This window comes from Podarcis bocagei, assembly GCF_964188305.1.
Source record: "Podarcis bocagei genome assembly, chromosome: 1".
Taxonomy (NCBI): domain Eukaryota; kingdom Metazoa; phylum Chordata; class Lepidosauria; order Squamata; family Lacertidae; genus Podarcis; species Podarcis bocagei.
Genome location: NC_138125.1, coordinates 82461362 through 82481934, shown reverse-complemented (window position 1 = coordinate 82481934; position 20573 = coordinate 82461362). Strand labels below are relative to the sequence as shown.

Sequence of the window (20573 nt, the reverse complement as noted above, 5' to 3'; positions counted from 1 at the left end):
CCCTCGCCTGCCCCCGCCACGCTGAAGAGAAGAAACAGCTACAAGACAGGCATGATATAACCATGAAAAAAGTTCCTCCTGCCCCCCCCCCGGGAAAGGTCTCAACCAACAGCATACAAGCGCCATGTTACAGAGACTGCTCACCTGACACCGGGAGGCAACTTCAGAGCCACAATATGGGGTGAGGGAAGGGAGGAAACAATTAAAGAGAAAACAGAACAAAAATGGGCGTTAGTAGTAAAGAAAGAACGGAAAGCGGTGGGGAGCTGTAAGAGGCTACTGCATCCAAGCCTTCCTGCTTTCCCCAAGCAGGACAAACCGATGTCAAGGAGAACGAGGCTCTTGTGCCCTTGAGTGGTTTTGTAGAAGAGATTTCACCTCAAGCTTGCTTAAAAGGCTTTGCCTGCCAAAACCATCTCTTTGCCAGAGAGACTAGAAAGGCGGGCGAGCCCCGTCCTCCTCCTCCCCATCGGGTCACCCTGCTGCCACCCCAAACGGAGAGAGAGATTACCTGCCATGAGAGAGAAGAGAAGGAAGAGTCTGATGCCAGGGACTGCCAGCCTGGCTCATAGGTGATGTGGATAGCCTTCGCAGGGACGATACAGAGAAGGAGGGAGAGGAGGGTGGGCACCCCAGACTTTGAGGAATGGGAGGGTCAGACAGATAGGCAGACAAGGTAGCAGGGTCAGGAAGGAAGAAGAGACAGAAAGACAAGGAGAGAAAGCAAAACGGTGTGAGAGGGAGAGAAGATTTGGAAGAGGAAGACTCCGTTCATAAGAAAGCACAAAGCCCCATGAAGCTGCATAAAGGTGGTAGTCAAAGCAACTCAAGGAATTTTTCAGGTTCTTGCCTACACCTGCTTTTAAGGTCCCCCTCAACCACATTCCTAGTGCAATTGTTGGCTCTGGTCCAGGGCAGCTAAAGAACCTGGCCAGACTTATGCAATGAAACGAGGTCAGTTTAAGGCTATTCAATTGCTTTCTGTAGTGGAGCAGAGAAGGGTCTGCAAGTTTCAAGATAAAAAGGACCTTTCCCCTCTGAACCCTAACCTCACCACACACCCCACTCATGTGCACCACTCCCCAATGTGACGGATGCTAAGTAGCCCCTCCTTCCAAAACCTCAAGCGAGAATGCTGACCCATAAACTTGACCCACCTCTTTGAACTCACTGCTGACTGGCTCCACAGGCAGGCCTTGGCTGGCGGCAGTGGCAGCGCCCGCACTGCTGGTGCTCTTATTCCGCCCGTGCCCTTTTCTGAAGACTGCCTTGGAGGGGCTTTGGAGCTGGGGGTGCAACTCCCGGTTGGGGGAAGAAGGCGTAGACGTGATTACCAGAGTCTTCAAGGCGGTCACCTCCGCCTGCAGCATGTCAATCTGGGTGGCAGGAGACAAAAAGAGATCACCGGTGCCATGTTCTTCATTCATCACAGGACCTAGTTCCACACAGGAAGCAGGTGCTCTGAATGCAATCCAGGGACCTGCCTGCCTGTTTCCTGCAGAACATGTAATGGCTCACCCAAACCCACTCAGTTCTGTTCTCTAAAAAGGAAAAGGGAGCCTGATGAAGTCTAGAGCATCAAGCTGTGCAGCCGAAGCTGCATGTGCTCCTTGTTCCATGCAGGTGCAGACACCTACCTAAAATACTAAAAAATATCTAGTGCTTAAGAGCACAAAGGTAAGACTGAAAGTGCATGAGTAATGCCTGGTGAAATCTCAGAAGCCAGAGGTGGGTCAGATGCCCAGAGGTCAGGAGGCATGGGCTGCAGTACTCCACAAAGTTATTCACCCTCATGTCATGCTAATGTGATTGTTCCATCAGGGCAAGGATAAAGAGGTGCATTTTCTGCATTTGCTGAAAGCTGCACAGTGAAGATGCCTGATGCACATCTATGAGGAGGAACACCAAAACGTAACAGAGGAATCATGAAATATGCAAAACGAAGCATATTTTATTATGGATACGGGTTGCCAAATTCAGCTCTCACTGATTCAGAATTTTTATTTGCACAGTATGCTAACGTGGTCCCCCCACACTTATATCTGGGATGCTGTGCTGTGAGTATTGTCACCTGCCCCTCACCAGCCTTGGCTGTCTGTTAGGAGTGCACTTTCAAAAAATCTAGTCACTTCTGTGTTGAACATATGCAAGCTGGTACAGTCCTAGCCACAGTTTCCTATCCCGCCCCACCCCCACCCCTAAAATGGGAAGGTTAAAATGTCAAAATATTTGGACTTGAAATGCAGCACTTCTCAGGAATCTAATAAAAAAATACACCCAAGAATCCAGCTTGTGTGAAGAGACAGAAAGCATTTGTATGCTTTGCCTAGGACTGTCAACAGGTGGCACTGCAGCCATATGGTAATGAGATTTTTTATGACTACATTCTGGACTGCTGGCTACAGATCCTTTTCAGAAACCCTCAGGCATTGTCTCAGAGTTTTGGACATTCAAGTAGTTCTAGAGAAGCTGGTTCTACAAAGTTTATCAAGAAAGGGGTTACAGGGACCACTGCATTAGCGAGGAACAACTAACCTTCAATGGCCTCCCTGGCAGACGGACTGGTTAGGTGGGGCCACCTACCACTGCATTCCCTTGCTTTTCGCTGGGAGCAGTTATATGGGCAGGCGAAATTTGAGACAGGGACCTTGCAAGCTTGCTGGAGTGGAACTGCAGTGCTCTAGGCATTAATTATCTGTTCTCTCCACCCAGTGCGCTCTGCAAATCTCTTGCCCTTTCAGCTAACAACAGAGCGTTGGGCCATATCTGCTCTTAGCCTCACAAGCGTTCCCTGTGTCCCGGCCGGAATTGAGGCACAAAGATGCACCTCTGCCCTTGATCTTGCTTGAATATTTATTAAATGCCTCGCATCCTTGTTCCCAAAAAGCCACTTGGAACTGTGACTGAATTGAGCATTCATCCAAAACAGTCACAACATGAGCAGCCACTGCCAAGTAATGCCAGAAGCCTTTGGATAAAGAGCAGGCACAGAATCCTGGGCCAAAAACGGAGGAGTGCAGAGTCATCTGAAGAAATTTTCTCATGGTGGAGGACCCAAGTTAAGACATTGTGTATCAGGGTGGGAAGCCCTTTTTTAGGCATTCCCTTCTGGGAAGCTTTCAAGGAGGCCAAACTTCAGAGGTGAGCAAGGGTAAGAGGCAAGAGAGGGTGGAGCAACAGTAGGCCATATTTCAGCCAAGAATGCAGAGGTTTCCACACACACAAACACCCCCAAAATCTCTCCTTTACAGGCAAGTTAAGAGGGGTTACCACAGCTCAAGGACATGATCCAGCCAGGCAAAAGCACATGCGGAGCAGGGCCAGGGAGAGGCGAGGCTTGGGCTGAATGGGTGTGAGCTGCAGAAGGTTTGAGGCCTAGACAGGGAAGAAAGACTTAGGGAGCTGGGTTTGCTGCCTGGGCCTGAGGTTTCCCATCCTGCTGTATGTCTTTTCCAAACTCAAAAAGGTCTAGAGCAGTGGGTCCCAAACTTGCTTTGTTTCTCTTTTCATGGAACGTGAGTTGGACCAATGAGAAAGTCACCTTTACCTGCTCCTTGCCGCATATTAGCCCTTCTTTCAAACTGCCCCCCACATTCTGCTGGCTGCCAACCTCTGCACATTCAGTGCAAAATCTGAAAAGGAGAGCTGGCACCCCCCCCCCACACACACACACTTAGAGGCATGCTAAAGGTTCCCCATGTAATCAGGAAACCCAATCTCATGAAGAGCCAATGCATGAAGGTTTTCTTTACTGGACATTATGTGGGCTTCTGGGGCAGAGCCAGCAGGCATGGTTGCCCTTCCTCCCATGACATGAGTATATGTAAGGGGGGCATGGCTCTCTGTGGCAGAACAGGGCTCACCTTCCCTCGGGCTTCCCTCAGCTGCTTCTCGGATGCTGCTTGCTTGGTGTTTGCCTCCCGCACCATCTTATGGGCTTCCTATAGCAGAGAGAACAAGAAAAAAGGGAAAACACACCTGTATACAAAGCAGCAGCATTTGCTAAACGGCACTGTAATATACAAGTTTCCTCCTAGGGCTGGGGAGGTACTACAGAAAATTACATAGAACCTTTCTTTTTTTAAAAAAGGAAGTTCCTGTCAGAGCTGAGGCACATGATCATGAAAACAACACGATGCAGTTCTTCACTTCTGGCGATAGTTGAAGGGGGTGGAGGACAGGAGAGAATAACCTTTTAATGTTCCTGCATATTAAGTGCCCTGGATAGAGACAACTGTGATGCAGGAAGACATCTAGGTGACAAGCGTCTCATTGACATGCTAGTTTTCTGTGAGCGGGCACACATGTAGCCACGCCTGATCATTCTACTGCTTTGTGTAAACTTGTTTCTCAAAAGCAGCTGTGGCATGTTTGATGGGGTAGTGCTACTGTGCCACCCTTCTGGCAGTGCTTCTGTTTGCGAAGATCTGGAGGGAGCAGGGCAGCAGTGAGGGCAGGGGAAGCACTGGGCTGGCAGCAGGCCCAAGCACAGGCAACCGTCCCATCCCCACAACCAAGTGTTTCTCCCACCCTTGCCACTACCATGCCTGCTCCAGATCTTGGCAAACAGAAGCACAGCCACAACTGAGAGGGCAGCACCCCATCCCACACACTGTGACTGCTCAAAAGTGCCTCAGAAGAGGATGTGAAGGTGATAAGGGTTTAAATATGTGCACTCATACAGACACACACCACATGCCTGTTCCGATTACATAAGGAAGGCCTTGAAAGTGGTTCCTAAAGGTGAACAGCACCATCTTGGAGGCTCTGGGATTCATTTCAGGCCAGGCACGAGACGGTACCTCAAACAAGCTTGCGGTTAACTCCTCCAGCTCCTGCTCCAGCTGCTCTCTGACTTTTGAAAGTCTCTCGCATTCTTCATCCTTCAACTTCAACTCCTGCAGAGCAGAACATGCAAGTAAGCGAAACAGCACACCTGGGGCAAAGGCTCCTTGGCCACAGTCACAGATATAAGGAGTCGGCAGGCACCAAGTCACAACTCATAAACAGTGGCTTTCCAAGGCCTTAGCCAAAAGCCTCTCCATGGGCATGCTAAGAAAATACCTTCTCATGCTGGTGAAACTAAGGCATCACCCCTCATCCCCACAGCTACTGATCAAGGGTTTCTAAGACACCATAATGAAAAACAGCGTGTTTTCCTACCTTGGGCTTCCATATATGTCACAAAAGATTGAACAAAGATACCGGTACTTAACTGTCAGCATTAACTCTTATCTCTGGCCTACAGGCAAATATTTGGTGGGTGGGAAAGGGGAGTTCGGTTAGAATCTATGTCTCCCGTAGGCCAGCACGTATTGTATCTTCTTAGAGAAGAAGAAGAGTTTGGATTTGATATCCTGCTTTATCACTGCCCTAAGGAGTCTCAAAGCGGCTAACAATCTCCTTTCCCTTCCTCCCCCACAACAAACACTCTGTGAGGTGAGTGGGGCTGAGAGACTTCAGAGAAGTGTGATTAGCCCAAGGTCACCCAGCAGCTGCATGTGGAGGAGCGGAGACGCGAACCCGGTTCACCAGATTACGAGTCTACCGCTCTTAACCACTACACCAAACTGTCACACCCTCAACACCAGTTTGGATGTTTGGTTATGAAAAAACTACCAGTGCTGTGGTCTGCCTGCTCTGCAACCTAAGGGCATACAAGCTGTCCATTGCCCAACAGACATTGAAAGAATAATATCAATTGATTTCTCCAATTTCCTTTAAAGCAAATCACACTTCTTTAATTAAAGAGTGCAATTGTAACTGGAAGAACAGTATGAACAAGGATAAGCAATGTGCACAAGTCCAAGGTATCAGGCCACCACGAATGACCAGAAATATAAAATGTATTCCTATAATGCTTGAAGGTGCACACATGCATTTATAATGCAAACCACACATTATGCAGTGGCATCTTTAATTGAGACTGAGAGATAAAGGCAGACGCTCTTTTTCTGCAATTGGATTCTGGTGTTTTGCCCACTCAGCACCTGTCTTACTCACAAAGCAGCATGAGCCTGCTTTTGACAGAACAGAATCAATACAGAAGGCAAGCAGGTTAGCCTTACTGTGGAGTGAACCCAACACTGTGCAAGCCGCATTCTACTCACTCAACAAGATTTCTCCTTCATTTCCGCCCCACCCCCAGCCCCCTACACTCCCTGCATGGTGCAGTGGGGAGGGGGTGAAGGTGAAGTCCCGTTGCATCAGCATTCATTCCACTCATGCACAGACACCACTGGATACAACCCAAAATGTCAATTGTTCCTTGGAGCAGCTTCCCACTGCATGCTAATAAGAGACCCAGAATGCCCCTTAGTGAGCAATGCAGAAGAAGCTTCACATAGTCACAGATATGTGGGGATGGGCCACAGCTCAATTGCAGAGCATCTGCTCTGCACCAAAAAGGTCCCTTGCATCTCTGGGAAAGGAAGAAGTCCCAGGAGCTGCTGCCAGTCAGTATGAACTACACTGAGCTACATGGACCCAAGCTCTGACTCAGAAGGCACTGCCCTGTGCCTGTGGCTTGTGCTCACCAATATATGTTTAGAGCTTACCATGGCATTTGGATGTGGCCATCCTGTTCTCCCATCTTGACCAAACCTCTTACCTTCTGAGCTCTGTGGAGCTCTTCTTTCAGGAATTCAGATCCCTTCTCACGGATCTCCACAGAGGAGCTGCGCAAGCGGGAGACGTTGAGTTGCGCCACGGACTGGTTCTCATCCCCACCTGCTGAGTCCTTGGCAGAAGGCTCTGGCTGCTGCAGCTCCTGGCCCCTGTTGCTTGGTGCAAGGGGCTTCCATTGTCCCACCACTGGCTGCTTTTGGAGATGCTGCCGGGTATCCTCAAACTGGGCCTGGCTGTTGGAAAGAAACCAATGAGCTTTGGGTGGCTAAAAAGGGCTCTCAACACATGGAAGATATGCTCCCATCCCCCCACCACAAGACAAAAGACTGGGAAATGGGAAACATAGGAGAGAGAGAGAGAGAGATGTGCTCAGAGATTATATGGATCAGATTAGCCGACAAGAGGGAAGACACCTGCCTTATACTCTGGAGAGATGCTGCTGTCAAGTGTCAACAACAAAGAACCCCAGGAAAACACAGGCAGGACTTACTGGGTGCAATGCGGGGCTACCAGTTTCACAAGGTGTGGCACTTAACATTTAAGAAGAAGTTGACACCTAAGCTGACAACACTTTGGGGTACCTCAAAATCCAACAAATTGATTCTGACTTGGTATTGGCTTACGTTGATACAAAAGAAGACAATCAAAATCCAGAATCCCATTATGCTAGAATTTGGAATGTGTGAACCTTTGGCTTTGCCTAGCTACTCTATACTGACTTGTATTCGATTGAGAATTTGCTTTTGGATTTTTTAAAATTTCTGACAATTTTCCCTAATTGCCATTTTCCCTGTTTTTATCAGCTCTTGATTTTGTACCTTTCTGGTGTAGGTTTGTAATATGCTTATTACTTTCATTGAAGTCAATTTCTCATGGACTGCAGGTAAGTGGAGAAGGAGGGTTATGTTTTTCTCATCAGTTCTAGGGGAGTCCCCAATGAATGCATTATTGCTTTGAACCCCAATTGAATTGTATTTTTGCACTTGTTTTTGAGAGGTACAAAGTGTGTAGTTTAAAAAGAGGCCCAATGGGCAAATAAGTACCATCTGGTATAACCTAGTTTCCTATATTAAGTGTATAAATCTTCTTTCTACTTCTGATAGAAACAAATAGGTTCCACCACCATCTATCCCTTGACCAAGGTTATCGCCACAGCAGCAATTCACACATTAGATTTTGTAGTTACCACACTACACTGACAAGAATAAAAACTAGAACCACTACAGCTCTACGGGAGGAAGTCATACTCATTGCATCAAAAAGGTGAACATCTGCAAATGCTATTCGGGAGCCAAATTCCATTAGGGATTCCAGATGTTGTTCTGCAGGAGCCTGCATGCTCCGAATGCCTGCACACCTGGCCACAGAGGGGCCTCAAGGTCAGACTGCTGCATTATTTCCGAGCCAGTGTCTGTTAACAAGCTTTTGAGCCTTACGACATCACAGAACACTGCTTCCTTCCCACTCTGTTGCCCAGTTCAGAATAGTGCAGAGAACTTCCAAGGAAAGGTCAGGGTGCAATGGCAGAGTACACAAACACGTTTCAGAAGATCCCAGGATCAATCCCTGGCATATGCAGACAGGGCTAGGAAAGATCTCTGCCTGAAACCCTGGAATGCTGCTGCCAGCCTGGGTAGACTGAGCAAGAGGGACCAATGTTCTGACTTGATGTAAGGAAGATTCCTATGTTCCATAAAAGTGGATGTGTGCATGGTGGGGAGAGAAAGGGAGAGAAGCAGAGCACACAAACACACATACAAGACAGGATGGGTGTTTCCCTAAGAGTTTCCAATACTCTCTTTAAAGCTGGAAATGATCCAAATAATGAAGAGTTTGCAGTTCTAAACAAAGTGCCAAAAGTTTACGAATAAATCTTGGAAGGTCCATCCAACATGTTGCGTCTACTCCTCCTTTCGAGGGAATAAAAGATAGCTTCCTAACATTGTTTTTGTTGGGGAGAAAAGAAGAAACAACGGGCAAGCAAAAGCAATCAAGCTTCAAGTGAACTAAGGAACAACATTCAGGTTTGCTTAGTCCAATGCCTGTGGCTCCCCAAAATATGGCTAGACTCCAGCTCTCATCAGCCCCAGCCAGCATGGCCAATGGTCAGAAATGATGGGAGCTGCTGTCCAATGTTATCTGAAGGGCCACAGATTCCCCATCCCTGCCTGGGAGAAATGCCCCTATTTTCTCCAGTGGGTAGGACAGTCCTGGTTGTCTCAATGGGATGGAACACAAAAGCCAGAGGCAGTCTGTGGGAGGTAGATACTTCTGAATTGTTGGTATAGTCAGTTCTCTAAAAGTAATTCTCAGTCCTTTGGAGCTAATCCTCAGGTGGGGACGACGACACCAGATGGGCTAAGAAGTCTGTGCCTGAGCTTTAACCACTTCGCAATGAAACCGGGAGCTCTTATTACTACAGGGAATATATGTGGAGTAGTATTCAGTCCTATGAACTCCCAATTGTAATGTGAAGTGGTGCAGTTCATGCAAACATTTGTCATCCCATCTGCTGATTGTGAGAACGATGCTATACTGAATTTAGAAGGTATGTCCTTGGGCTTTGGGGGGGAAATGAGTTGAAGGAGAAAAAAATAAGACACACACAAACAAAAATCACCGTAAGTGGGTAGAAATGGCATATGGGGAAGAGACACAAATAGCTTGGTAAAGTCTAGGAGTTGGATCCTAGTTTTTAAAAAAACAAAACAGAATATATGTACTGTTTAGGAGAGGGGGTGCAGAAGCAGATAAAGAAGACATGGCCTTTGCCAGGTTTGCAAGGAATAGATAAAGACAGCCAAGTAAATGTGCATATTCACTCAGAATAAAGTGTCCCTTCCTGCAATGGTACTTGCATCCTGCATGGGAGTTCAGTCTTAGAAGAACTCTTGCTCCTATCAGCTTGCAAACAGAGGTGCTAATGTCTGTCTGTCTGTCTGTCTGTCTGTCTGTCTGTCTCTCTCTCTCTCTCTCTCTGTGAGTGTGTGTGTGTGTGTGTGTGTGTGTGTGTGTGTGTGTAGCAAGAAAGATCTTTTGTGCATATGTAGAAGAAGCCAAAATTTGATTCCAGAGACAGCAAGATGGCTACAGGGGTGGAATGTTGGATTTGGTCAGAGAGGCCTGAAATGAAATTCTACCTTGGCCCTGGATACCAAACCTCTCTCTCTGCTTCAAATTTCCACCAACAAAATGGAAATAATAACAGTATATTTCACAGGATGACTACAGAGGCAAACACCAGAGATTTTGCAAAGCCATTTGAAGGTTTCTTTTAAAAAAGGAATTCCCCAAGCATAAATAATTAAGAGCAATACACTTATTGCAAAGCCTTTCGACTAGGAAGAAACCTCTCCAGGGAAGAGTTTGGAAAGTAGAAGAGAATATCATGGTCATGGCTGCTATTCAGATAGCCATGTGGGTTAACAATGGGATAGAAATCATTCAAAAACCAATGATAAGAAAATGCAGGCTATGCTTTTGTTGAATTATAGTCAATATCTTATTAGATGAGACCCTGAAAAAGAGGTCTGGAGAGGGAAAGGACGTGCAGTTGATATAACCAACTACGTGATCTCAAAGTATCTCATACCCAGATCAGAGAAATCTCTAAATTTGCCAATTCAGAGTCATGCGACCTACATTTTTAACAGGTGTGGTGCATCAACTCTGACATATCAAAGCAGGTGTTGCTTTTTTAGAAAGAAATAAAGAAACAGGCACCTTAGAAGACAAGAGATGGATCTGGGTGAGCTGAGATGCACCAAAGAGAGCGGCTGAGCAATGGCAATTGTATTTTAAGATTAGCAGAAAGAACAATCAACAGGGAACCAGTTCTGCAAAAAGGAATATGATATTTAATCTGGCAGCTCTTCCCCTTACAATTCCAATTTTGACTCCAAGTAAAATAGCACACTGGGCAGCCAAGCAGCATGAGTAGGAGAAGCGATGGAAGGCGTCCAGAAATTTAGGCTCAACACTTACGAGCCATTACAAAAACAAAAAGATACAAGGAACACAGATGGATATTAGCCCCACGTATCAATATCTTGGCACACTCTTAACAGTGCCAATCAATTGTGGTTAAAAGACCAGGAGCTCCCTCTGTAAAAGATCCAGTGCTGCCTCTGTTTTCTGAAGCAAATCCCTCTCTCCGCCTTAAAGGCTCTTAAAGGGTACATTGGCACAAATTTTAACCCAAGATAACCAGGATTTGTAACTAGAGTTTGGAACAGAATATCTGCAAAGGGGCCCTGCCAGGGAAGAAGGGGTGAGTGAAGATCTACATCAGGACCCAAGTGGGGGGGGGGGTTAAAGATCTACATCAGAATGGGAGGGGTGGGGAATAAAGATTTATATCAGGAAAAAGGGTGAGTGAAGATCTACATCAGGAACAAGATCTGCACTGGGAACAAGTCATGAATAGGAATCTACAAGAAAACAAAGTACTGTTATAAAAGTTTTAAGAATGAAAGTTTAGGATAAAGATAACTCCTTCAATTCCTTAAGTTTATGAGGAAAGTCATGATTCATTCAGGCTGGCCCCATTTCCTTTGCAGAAATGGGAAACCTTGGTCTGCATGAAGAAGGCAGAAGTCTTGAGCAACTAGCCTAGCCCACCTCTCTCTTTTTTTTAATAAATTTTTTATTGGTTTTTCAACATTTATATAAACACAAACAAAACACAATAAAAACAAACACATAAACAAACATGTATAATTTCAAATCCTTTTTTCTTGAACCCTACTTCGCCGACTTCCCCATACCTCCCCTTTCTGCATCCCTATTTCCAAATTTATTTCAGCAAATCTTCCCCCTTAAATTTATCTAATTTTCCCTTATTCTTCTCTTTTACTTGATCTTTTGCAGCTGTAATCCCCTTTTTTCTATAACCTCGGCATTTTAGCACTCATTAATTTTACAATATTTTTTAAGATAAATTTTGAATTTCTTCCAATCTTCTTCCGCCGTCTCTTTCCCTTGGTTAGCCCACCTCTCTTATTTACAGCCAAGTTGATAAATTAGGAAGCAGAATTGCAGATCTTCATATTACAAAAAAATAGCATTTTTGAACTGCAGCTTTCAAAAGGCAGGTAAGGTCTCTCTGCACCCTCCCCCAATCCTAACAGACTTTGTTCCCTGCTTCAACCTGTGTCTCATCTCATGCACTTTCTAACTCAGGGGTCGGGAAACTAAGGTCCGCGGGCTGGATAAGGCCCAAGGGGCTCTTTAATCCGGCCCGAGGACCCTGCCACCCACCTGCCCAGTCTCCATGCTAAACTGGCGTGGCATAGCAGCGCCTTGCCGCGTGGGTACTGACTTCCACAATGGGTGAGCAGGCGGCTTCTGATTGGCTCCAAGAAGCTCCCACAGCCAATCTGAAGCCAGGGGGGCAGCAACACTGGCCAATCTGAAGCCGTGCCAGGTTTCTTCAGCACGCGGGCGGCGAGGCTTCAGATTGGCCAGCGTTGCGGCCATGGACCTGAAACAAGAGGTGCCACCACCACTGCTGGCTCTCAGCTGCCGCTGGCTCCCAGCCAACACCAGACGAGTTAAGAAAGCAGGGGGAGGGGGAGAGAGAAAAGCCCCCTCCACCGGTATATGTGTGCACGCGAGCATGCATGTGTGTGTGTGTGTGTGTGTGTGTGTGTGTGTGTGTGTGTGTGGTCCGGCCCACCAGAAGATTTGAGGGACAGTGAGCCAGCCTGCTGGTAGCAAAGTTTGCTGACCCCTGTTCTAAGTCTTCCATCTCAAGTTCACATTTGGACAATTCTGCTCTGGCATGCATCTGCAAAGCAGAGCTAAAAATGAGGGAGTGGGGATAATAACTGAGCAGTGACAACAAGTCCATTTGTTCTCTTCTTTTCTCTCTCTCACCCTGCAAATCAAAGAAACCAGGAACTGCTGAAAACATCAGGTTAAAAAAGGGGAAGTATGTGGGGAGAATGGTTAAAAAAAAGTGCAAGTCTGTTAGAAACAGTGAAGGATGAATGCTGACACAGAGAGAAGCCACATATTTGGAAAGTATGCTTTGGATCAGGCACAAGGGGAATATTCATGGGGCACATTGAGATGGTCACTATCTTTAGGTGGGATTCAATCACATACCAGCAAATATAGGTTGCACACTTAAAAGTGCATTTGGTGCTCTTTCACAACCAAACCATTTCCTTAAAAATCTGGGCCTTTTGCAATAAGCTTATTGACCGTGAAATGCACTGGAAAGTGTGAGATAACACCTGTTTGACACAATGTCATCTAACCTCCCTGCAAATAAATCAGAATCAATGTTTAATAAATTGCTAAGTTCATCTAACCTCCCTGAAAACTGCAAATAAATCAGGGCAGATGCTCAACAAACAAATCATCTGGAAACTATCAATGAGGCACTAACTGTTTACACAGCAGCAGAAATAGGGTGCAAATATTTAACTCTTAGTGAACAAATAAACCTGCTCTGAACCATCTTGAACCAACCTGCAGATGGGGGTTCAAATTGTTTGCATGTAGAAAACCGTATGTTGAAAAGAGAGCTTCTAGTCCCACCTTCTCCCTTACATCTAGTTTTCTATATTCTGGGGACTTTTTTGTATGAAGGAGCACTTGATCGTGCAATCACCTCACTGTAATCGGAAGTGGTATAGACTAAACTCTGGTTTACCAGTTTAGTGAAAACTAGGCCAGTCTTACCCCCACGCTAGGTTTAACCCTGATCAACAATCAGGATATTTTAAAAATATAGATGTAACACACAACTTTTTATTGGAATGTATGGTTTCACAGGATGCTATCTTAACAGAAAACTAAAAGAACCGAGATTATTCCAATGGGAAATTTAGAATGTGTATGGCAAAATTGGCAAGAGTGTAACTCTGTGGAAACAAGGCATGATGGTGCCAAAGACAAAAGAGCAAAGGTAGCTTGCCAACTGTTGCCCCCCAAACTTCTCTTATGGGGTTATTAATTAATTCATTTTCATCCCACACTCCCCCCCCAAAGGAGCCCAGGGCAGCAAACAGCAAGAGATAGGACAATAAAAACTTTAAAACATCTTTCAGTAAACTTGTTGACTTGGATTCCAAAGAAGTGCCGGAAGAAGCAGCGTGCTCAGCAAAATGTTATTTTTTTGCTCCTTCCTCCTCTGCCAGCCCTTCTGAAGGATCCTCCTGAATGGAGCATGCTGAGTTGTGGGGGCTGAGGAGGAAGGAGGCAATGCTGATAAATCGGGTCAGGCACCTAATTATCTTTTGTTCTAAAAACCCTGCAGTATTGCTTTCATCCAGGCAGGTTTCATCCAGGCAGTCTAATGCTACTACTGCGTTAAAGGCAAACAAAAACAGAAGTGAGGGGAAAGGCACCAATGAAGCATGGCAATGGTTTCTTCCTACAATAGTCCCCACTTTGGATGATGCCACAGGATTCTGGTACACCCTTGTCTTGCCCTCTGGACAACTAGAGAAGAACCAGCAGAAAAATGTGGCTACCAGATACCAGACATGCTCAGTCAGCAAACCCAATGCTAAAATAAAGAAAAGCATTATCCCTTTTGTAAACACCCTTGAGGTAATCATTATTCCAGTTTTAGGATGGAACAACAGAGTTTGCAATGAAATATGGCCAAAATCATGCAGCTAGTCCACAGTAAGGTTGGATGATATGCCTAGGAATCCCAGGTTCAAGTTCAAATGCCCTATAGGGCATTCTGCCTTATTTCTGTTCCTCCTACCTGTGTTGTAGGTTGGGTACACCTATGTTTCAGCCTTGTGTCTCATGCGGCAGCAATTCCCTACTCCAGGGATGGGGAGCCCATGGCTCTCCTAATGTTTTGTTATTTAGTCGTTTACAGTGGCGTAGCGTGGGGGGTGCAGGGGGGGCCGGCCACACCGAGTGCAACATGGGGGGTGCGCGCTCGCACTCGCAGCTCTCTGCCCCTACCGGGTTAGGGGGCGCAAATTACTTGCCTTGCCCCGGGTGCTGACAACCCACGCTACGCCACTGGTCGCTTAGTCGTGTCTGTCTCTTCGTGACCCCATGGACCAGAGCACGCCAGGCACTCCTGTCTTCCACTGCCTCCAGCAGTTTAGTCAAACTCATGGTGGTAGCTTTGAGAACACTGTCCAACCATCTCATCCTCTGTCGTCCCCTTTCTCCTTGTACCCTCAATCTTTCCCAACATCAGGGTCTTTTCCAAGGAGTCTTCTTTTCTCATGAGGTGGCCAAAGTATTGGAGCCTAAGCTTCAGGATCTGCCCTTCCAGTGAGCACTCAGGGCTGATTTCCTTCAGAATGGATAGGTTTGATCTTCTTGCTGGACTACAATTCCCACGATCCCCTGACCATTAGCCACACTGGCTGGAGGCTGATGGGCAGTCAGAGTCTATCCACAGCCCAGAAGTTCCCTCACCCCTGCTCTACGAAGTAGATTCCTAATTCCTGGCTCAAACTGCCAAGAATGACTACTGCTTTCCTTCCATACGTCATTTTATTGTGAACCCAGGGGCTATTTTAAAGGGCCTTTTTGCCAAATGAGCAACAAAGCACTTTTAAACTTGATTCACGTTTGACATACACCCTTTAAAGATACAAAAGTACAAAAACATTATTCACAAAAAGAAGCAGGGCGAAGCACAACATAATTGGGCTAGCCTAGTTTGAAAGGGCTTCAGTCAGCAACAGTTTTCCAGCGAAGGAAACTGCCAGCTGAACAAAATAGCTAAGGTCCAAAGCATTCCCTACAGCAAAGCTAGGAAAGGGGTACTGCATATCAAAAGCCTTTCTTCTCACCCCACATGAAGTCCACTGCCAGCTCTCTGGGAATACTTAGGAGTTGCTTTTAAATGGTAGAAAGCGGCTGCTCTCTCCTTCTCCTCCTGTCCCCCTCCAAGAGTTGTTGGCAGCAACATGTCTGTTCTCTCAAACAGAATTCAGGCGCTGCTTCACAAAACGTGCAAATGATGAGTTTTTATTTTGGAAGGAACACTTTCTAACAAACGCAAGAAAGGCGGGTGGGGAGCAAGAAAGCTTTCCCTCATTGCAAGCATCTTCTAAAGACAGACTTTCCTCAGGTGCTCATAAAACCCAAAGTTGTGGACTCTCATTCAGGTTAAGGTGGAAAGCTGAAGATGATTTTATCCTGTAACATATGTATGAGAACCCATTGCAAACTTTATGAGCAGCTTTCCCAGCTCACCACTGCACATGGGAGTAAATGGCTCTTTATATAAAAAAGGAGCAGCCCCAGCAATACTTTCAAGCAGTGTTCTTATTCTTTCGGGAACAAGTTTTCGCTTCTTCTCTTCCCTTTCTGATGATCCCCCCCATCTTCCTTCAAGCCTACCCACATCTTTTGTGTTGTTTTTATGATGCTAGCCAGCCGCTCTGAGCCTGGCCTCGGCCAAGGAGGGTGGGATACAAATAAATTATTATTATTTATATATCTTTTCCATCCTGCTGTGCTGCCTCTCAGCTGCAAACCCACCATGCAACATGTGTCATATCTCCAGATAAATGCCCATGGATGGCAGCTTGTCATTTTACTCCTATTTCTGCCCCACTTGTTTATCACACATTGTTTGAATTGGCTGACCAATTGGAAGCTATGGAAATCAAGAGGAGGACACAGATTCACACACACTATGCTGTGGCTACTGTTAGACAGGATTAGAATTGCCCCCTTCTGCTTATCTCAATGAACTGTCCCTGGTTAAGTTTGAAGATATAGTACGATATAGATATAGTATCTTCCCTTTGAAGACAATTCTCCCTAAGTGTAATACATCTGCTACATTGTTTAGAAGGACAGAAGTGCTGTCAATGTTCTGACACAAGTAATAACATTGTTCTCTTAATTGTTTCACAAATGCAGTCTCTGTTTGGGAGCCCTTCAGGTAGCAACCCTAAGCTGGATGTGGACTTCATCCTGCAAATCTCGTTCAGGAGCCCAATGCATATCATCAAGTGTCTTCACAATGGGAAGTATTAAGTCAGATTCTTCCAAAATGAAGTGGGTGTAAACGTGCAAGGACTGCATTTTTAACAGGAGGCCCTGGCGGTTTCCTGCAGAACTGATCAGACAGGGCTGTTTCCTGTACGAAAAGCCTGTGGGACACTTTCAGCACAATTCTGCAGGGAGAACACACATCAGAGCATGTCCCAATGATCCTCATCATCCACTCCCAAATCTGCTAGGAATATGCTCTGTCACCAAGAGAAGAAAAATATTCCCTTGCCGATGCAAGGATAAGCCTGCTCTTTGCCATTCTATTAATCCTTGCAGTCCAGAATAGATGCCATCTATGTTTCACTGTACAAAGTCTTGCCTTCTTTTACTAATGTGGAGAGGTAGTTAGTATCTGGAAAACTATACAGCATCATAAGGTTTGCTATACAAATTGATAAAGTTTCACTACGGCCCTCTGAATACAGGATTGTACTACAGTAGCACCAACTATTAGTACGGGAACAATGCTGACAGGTTTGTTTTTGGGGGCTCACTGCTGTACTTTAATTAGCAAATCATGTTATTCCTCAAACTTCTGCTTTTACAGATCAAGAGCCTGTCTTGCGCAGATGTTATATACACCCCCTAATTTGATTCTAAAGCTTAGAACAAAAATAGGAATCTTCTGCACCAGTGCAAAGCTGTTTCTTTCCTAGCCTAATTGCTGTGCAGCAGGGGTGAACAAAAATGGGGGGCAGTGGCATAGCGTGGGTTGTCAGCACCCGGGGCAAGGCAAGTAATTTGCGCCCCCTAACCCATGGATTTGTGCCCCCTAACCCGTGGATTTGCACCCCCTAACCCTAACCCCCAGATGTTGTGCCCAGTGCACCCCCCGCACCCCCCACGCTACGCCACTGGGGGGGGGGAGGAAATCACAACATGCAGGAACAAAAGGTTAACTCTTCCCTCCTCACCTATGAGACATACAGCGAAAATCACCCCTGCAGCAAATAGGCTTAAAAGTCAGCTCCCATTGACAACTATGGAACCTACTTTTTAAGCATAATTGTTGTGCAGGGGAGGTTGCAAGAAAGAAAGGCACAGGCCAGAGTTTCTCTACCCTCCTCTGACATCCTTAACTAAAGCAAGAATGGATGGATGGATGCTTAGACAAATTTTGATGTAAACCCGCATGATTTTTTTCAGGCACAGGTAAAATGTGCACACTTTGCAACAAATGTACCCAAAAGTTTGAAATTACCATGCTTCTTAATAGCCACTGCTTCAGACTAGATCCCCTTGCACAGAATTCCTCAAATAAGCCTTGCTGTGAGAGCCCACAGTATGTGGTTGTCACATGATGCAGGCAGCATCTCTGATGTCCTAGAGACTTTGACAGCATGTCAACAATTAAACCAAGGTCACTGCAGGGTTTTGATGTGCCTCATTTATCTTGTTTTGCCAACCAGAAAACTTTTCAGCATGGGGGTGGGGGATGCAATTCCCTTCTCTGTGGCTAATATTTCTGCAGCAAACCTGAGGTCACTGTCCCCTATTCATCAGCAGGGATCAGACAAGCCACTGGCATCCAAAGATGAAGAACTGGATATTCAGAATTTTCCGTTTCCTTCCTAGGAGCAAAATCACTTACTTTAACCCTCCCTTTGCAATCCTGAGCATGAGGGCATGAGAGTGCCAAAGGTGTTTCTTCCCAGGAGCAAACAGCTTACTGTGTACTGTAAAACTCATGGTCCTCCTCTCAAGCCAAACACCAAGAGAGTACCAAACTGCTCTTGAACAGAGCCCCTAAGAATTCCAATAAAATCCTGGGGACTGAGACTATTGCTACACACTGGCACTTAGATTTTGACCCTCTAAGATGCTCCAGTTGTTCTGCTTTCCAACTTTGTGAATTTATGAGAAAACACAAAAGAGGAATCCAATGTATATCCCAACCAATTTAGGCTTTCTATTCACAGTGTGGATTGGTTTTAATGCTTAAATGAGTGGAAATGCCCTCAGGGGAAAATAGGTAGCACATCTAACTAGGAATTTCATCTAGCTGGAGGCTCATAAGAAACATCTTCCTAACGCACAAGCTAACTGCGCTGCCCTGCATCTTAAACCCATCCTCTGCCCTGTATATCTGCCCTTAGAGGCAAAACATGAAGTTATTCCAAGTACAGGTCAGTCGAGGTTCCACCTGGGACAGTCCTTTCGCCCTTGGCTGTGTACACACTACCTGCTTTAAAATGCGGCCAGGTCGTTTGTTTTTCTCAGTTCGGTTTGAAGCTGGATTGTTTTGTTTTTTTTATGGGGTGGGGCATGTAGTATTAGGAACCGAAATGATTTGCGGCTTGTGTCCTGCCTAAACCACTTCCCAAACTAGCTGTGGGACCGCATTGCATGCAAAGTAAACGGGAGCCTCTGTCTGTAAAATGGGGGTGACAGTAGCCTACCTTGCAAGGTTGGCGGGAAGCTGAAGGAGGCTGGGTTTTAAAAACGGAGTTTGGACGCTAAAACTTCTGGAGACAGGGTCATTAACGCTCTCCGACGTTGCGGGAACTAGGCGGCAACCCTCACCCAACGGCATTGCCTCGTTTCGGGCAGCAGCATCCCGAGCGTCCGGGAGAAAGTTTGCGACCGGCAACGGGGGAAGGCGAGCGGGAGGGAGGCCGCGCAGAGCCTCGACGGGACCCGGAAGGTCCAGGGAGTCGCCTCGCCGCCCGCCCAGACAGACGCGTCTTCCCCCAGCGCTCGGGACCCCGTCTCTCTCTCTCCCTCCCGGATCCCGCCACTTTCCCCCGCTGCCTCCCGCCGCTCCTTCCCTTCCCAGGAGAAGCAAGACCGGGCTGCAAAAGCAAGCGGCGCATTCCCTCCCCGAGGTGCAGCTGAAACAGAGAGAGGACAAAAGGCCAGGGAAAGTGCCAGGGCCGCCTCTCCCTGCCTCCGCATCCCGGCTGGAAACGGGTCCCCGCAGGAGGGCTCCCGACCTACCCTCTCCACATGCTGCCTCCGCTGCACTTCCAAGGACGTGGCCCGGAGAGAGAGAAAGAGGCTCACGAGGAGGAGGAGGAGGAGGCAGGGGAGGCGGGCGCAGCCATGGAAGTCTCGGGGAGACGGCGATCGATCCGCCTCTGCCTGCGCTCCTTCCCTGCCAGCTCCGCTGCTGCAGTGGCGGAGAAGCCCTTCCAGGCAGCGGCTCGCCGGCGCGTCTCTGCAGCGCGGGGCGGGCGGCGGGGGGGAGTCAGCCGGCGGGAGGGGTCACGTGACCTATCGGGAGGCTCTCCTCCTCGCCCCCTCCCACTTCCACAGCGCCAAGATGCACGTGCACATCCAGCTCGCCAGCGAGTCACGTGACCGCCCCCCACAACACCCCCCCCCGTCCATTCACTCGGGTTCCGCGCGGCGCCCGAGCGCGGGCTGCCCCTCCCTTCGCGTGGGCCTCCTCTGCGTTTCATTCGAGTGACGGGGCCGGCGTGACTCTCTGCACAACCCCCAATTCCTTCTTTCCACACCAGCCCTGCCAGCTGCCAGCTTGGGCTTTCTTCCCGGATTCAGGCATTCTCGCCAAGATGCGCCCCCCGCCGCCTCCGCTCTTCAAGCGTCTCGCCCTCGATGCAGGACCGGAGTGACGGAGGGAGGAGACGTGGATCGCATAACGCTCGCCGCGCGGCTGTAGAAGATTGCTGTTGAGATGGAGATACCGGGCGCAACCGAAGTCCTTATGCCCGGACACTTGGGAGAGGCTGTGTGGCTCAGTGGTAGAGTGCCTGCTTTGCGTAACGAAGGTCCGGGGTCCAGTCTCAGGGACGCCCTGGTGGGGCTGGGAGGGACCCCTGCCTGCAGATCTGCCAGTCAGTGAAGACCCTAGAAGAACCAGTGGTGACTCCCTATAAGGCAGCTCCTACTTACTAGCCTGGTGCCGGAGTTGATGGGCATTGCCATTCAAATGGCATGCATGTGCCACGTCTTCTGATCACTTATTCAGGGTGGGGCTTACCTGC

General features: G+C 47.4%; 1 protein-coding gene across 5 annotated transcripts in view; it reads right to left on the bottom strand.

Annotated features, from left to right (window-relative positions):
• The window catches only part of RAB3IL1 (RAB3A interacting protein like 1), a 30602-nt gene extending 10421 nt beyond the window's left edge, over positions 1-20181 (bottom strand). Inside the window, exons 1-6 of one of the 5 annotated variants that reach the window (XM_081212525.1) lie at positions 19564-20181; positions 6611-6860; positions 4803-4898; positions 3864-3941; positions 1158-1376; positions 512-637 (exon numbers count right to left, since the gene is read on the bottom strand). In XM_081212525.1, the coding sequence (XP_081068651.1) occupies positions 512-637; positions 1158-1376; positions 3864-3941; positions 4803-4898; positions 6611-6860; positions 19564-19574 (780 nt within the window). In that variant the 5' untranslated portion in view covers positions 19575-20181. The remainder of the gene's footprint in view (positions 1-511; positions 638-1157; positions 1377-3863; positions 3942-4802; positions 4899-6610; positions 6861-19563) is intronic. The other 4 variants (XM_081212524.1, XM_081212526.1, XM_081212528.1 and 1 more) reach the window with 4 other exon arrangements.
• Positions 20182-20573: the final 392 nt, after the last annotated feature.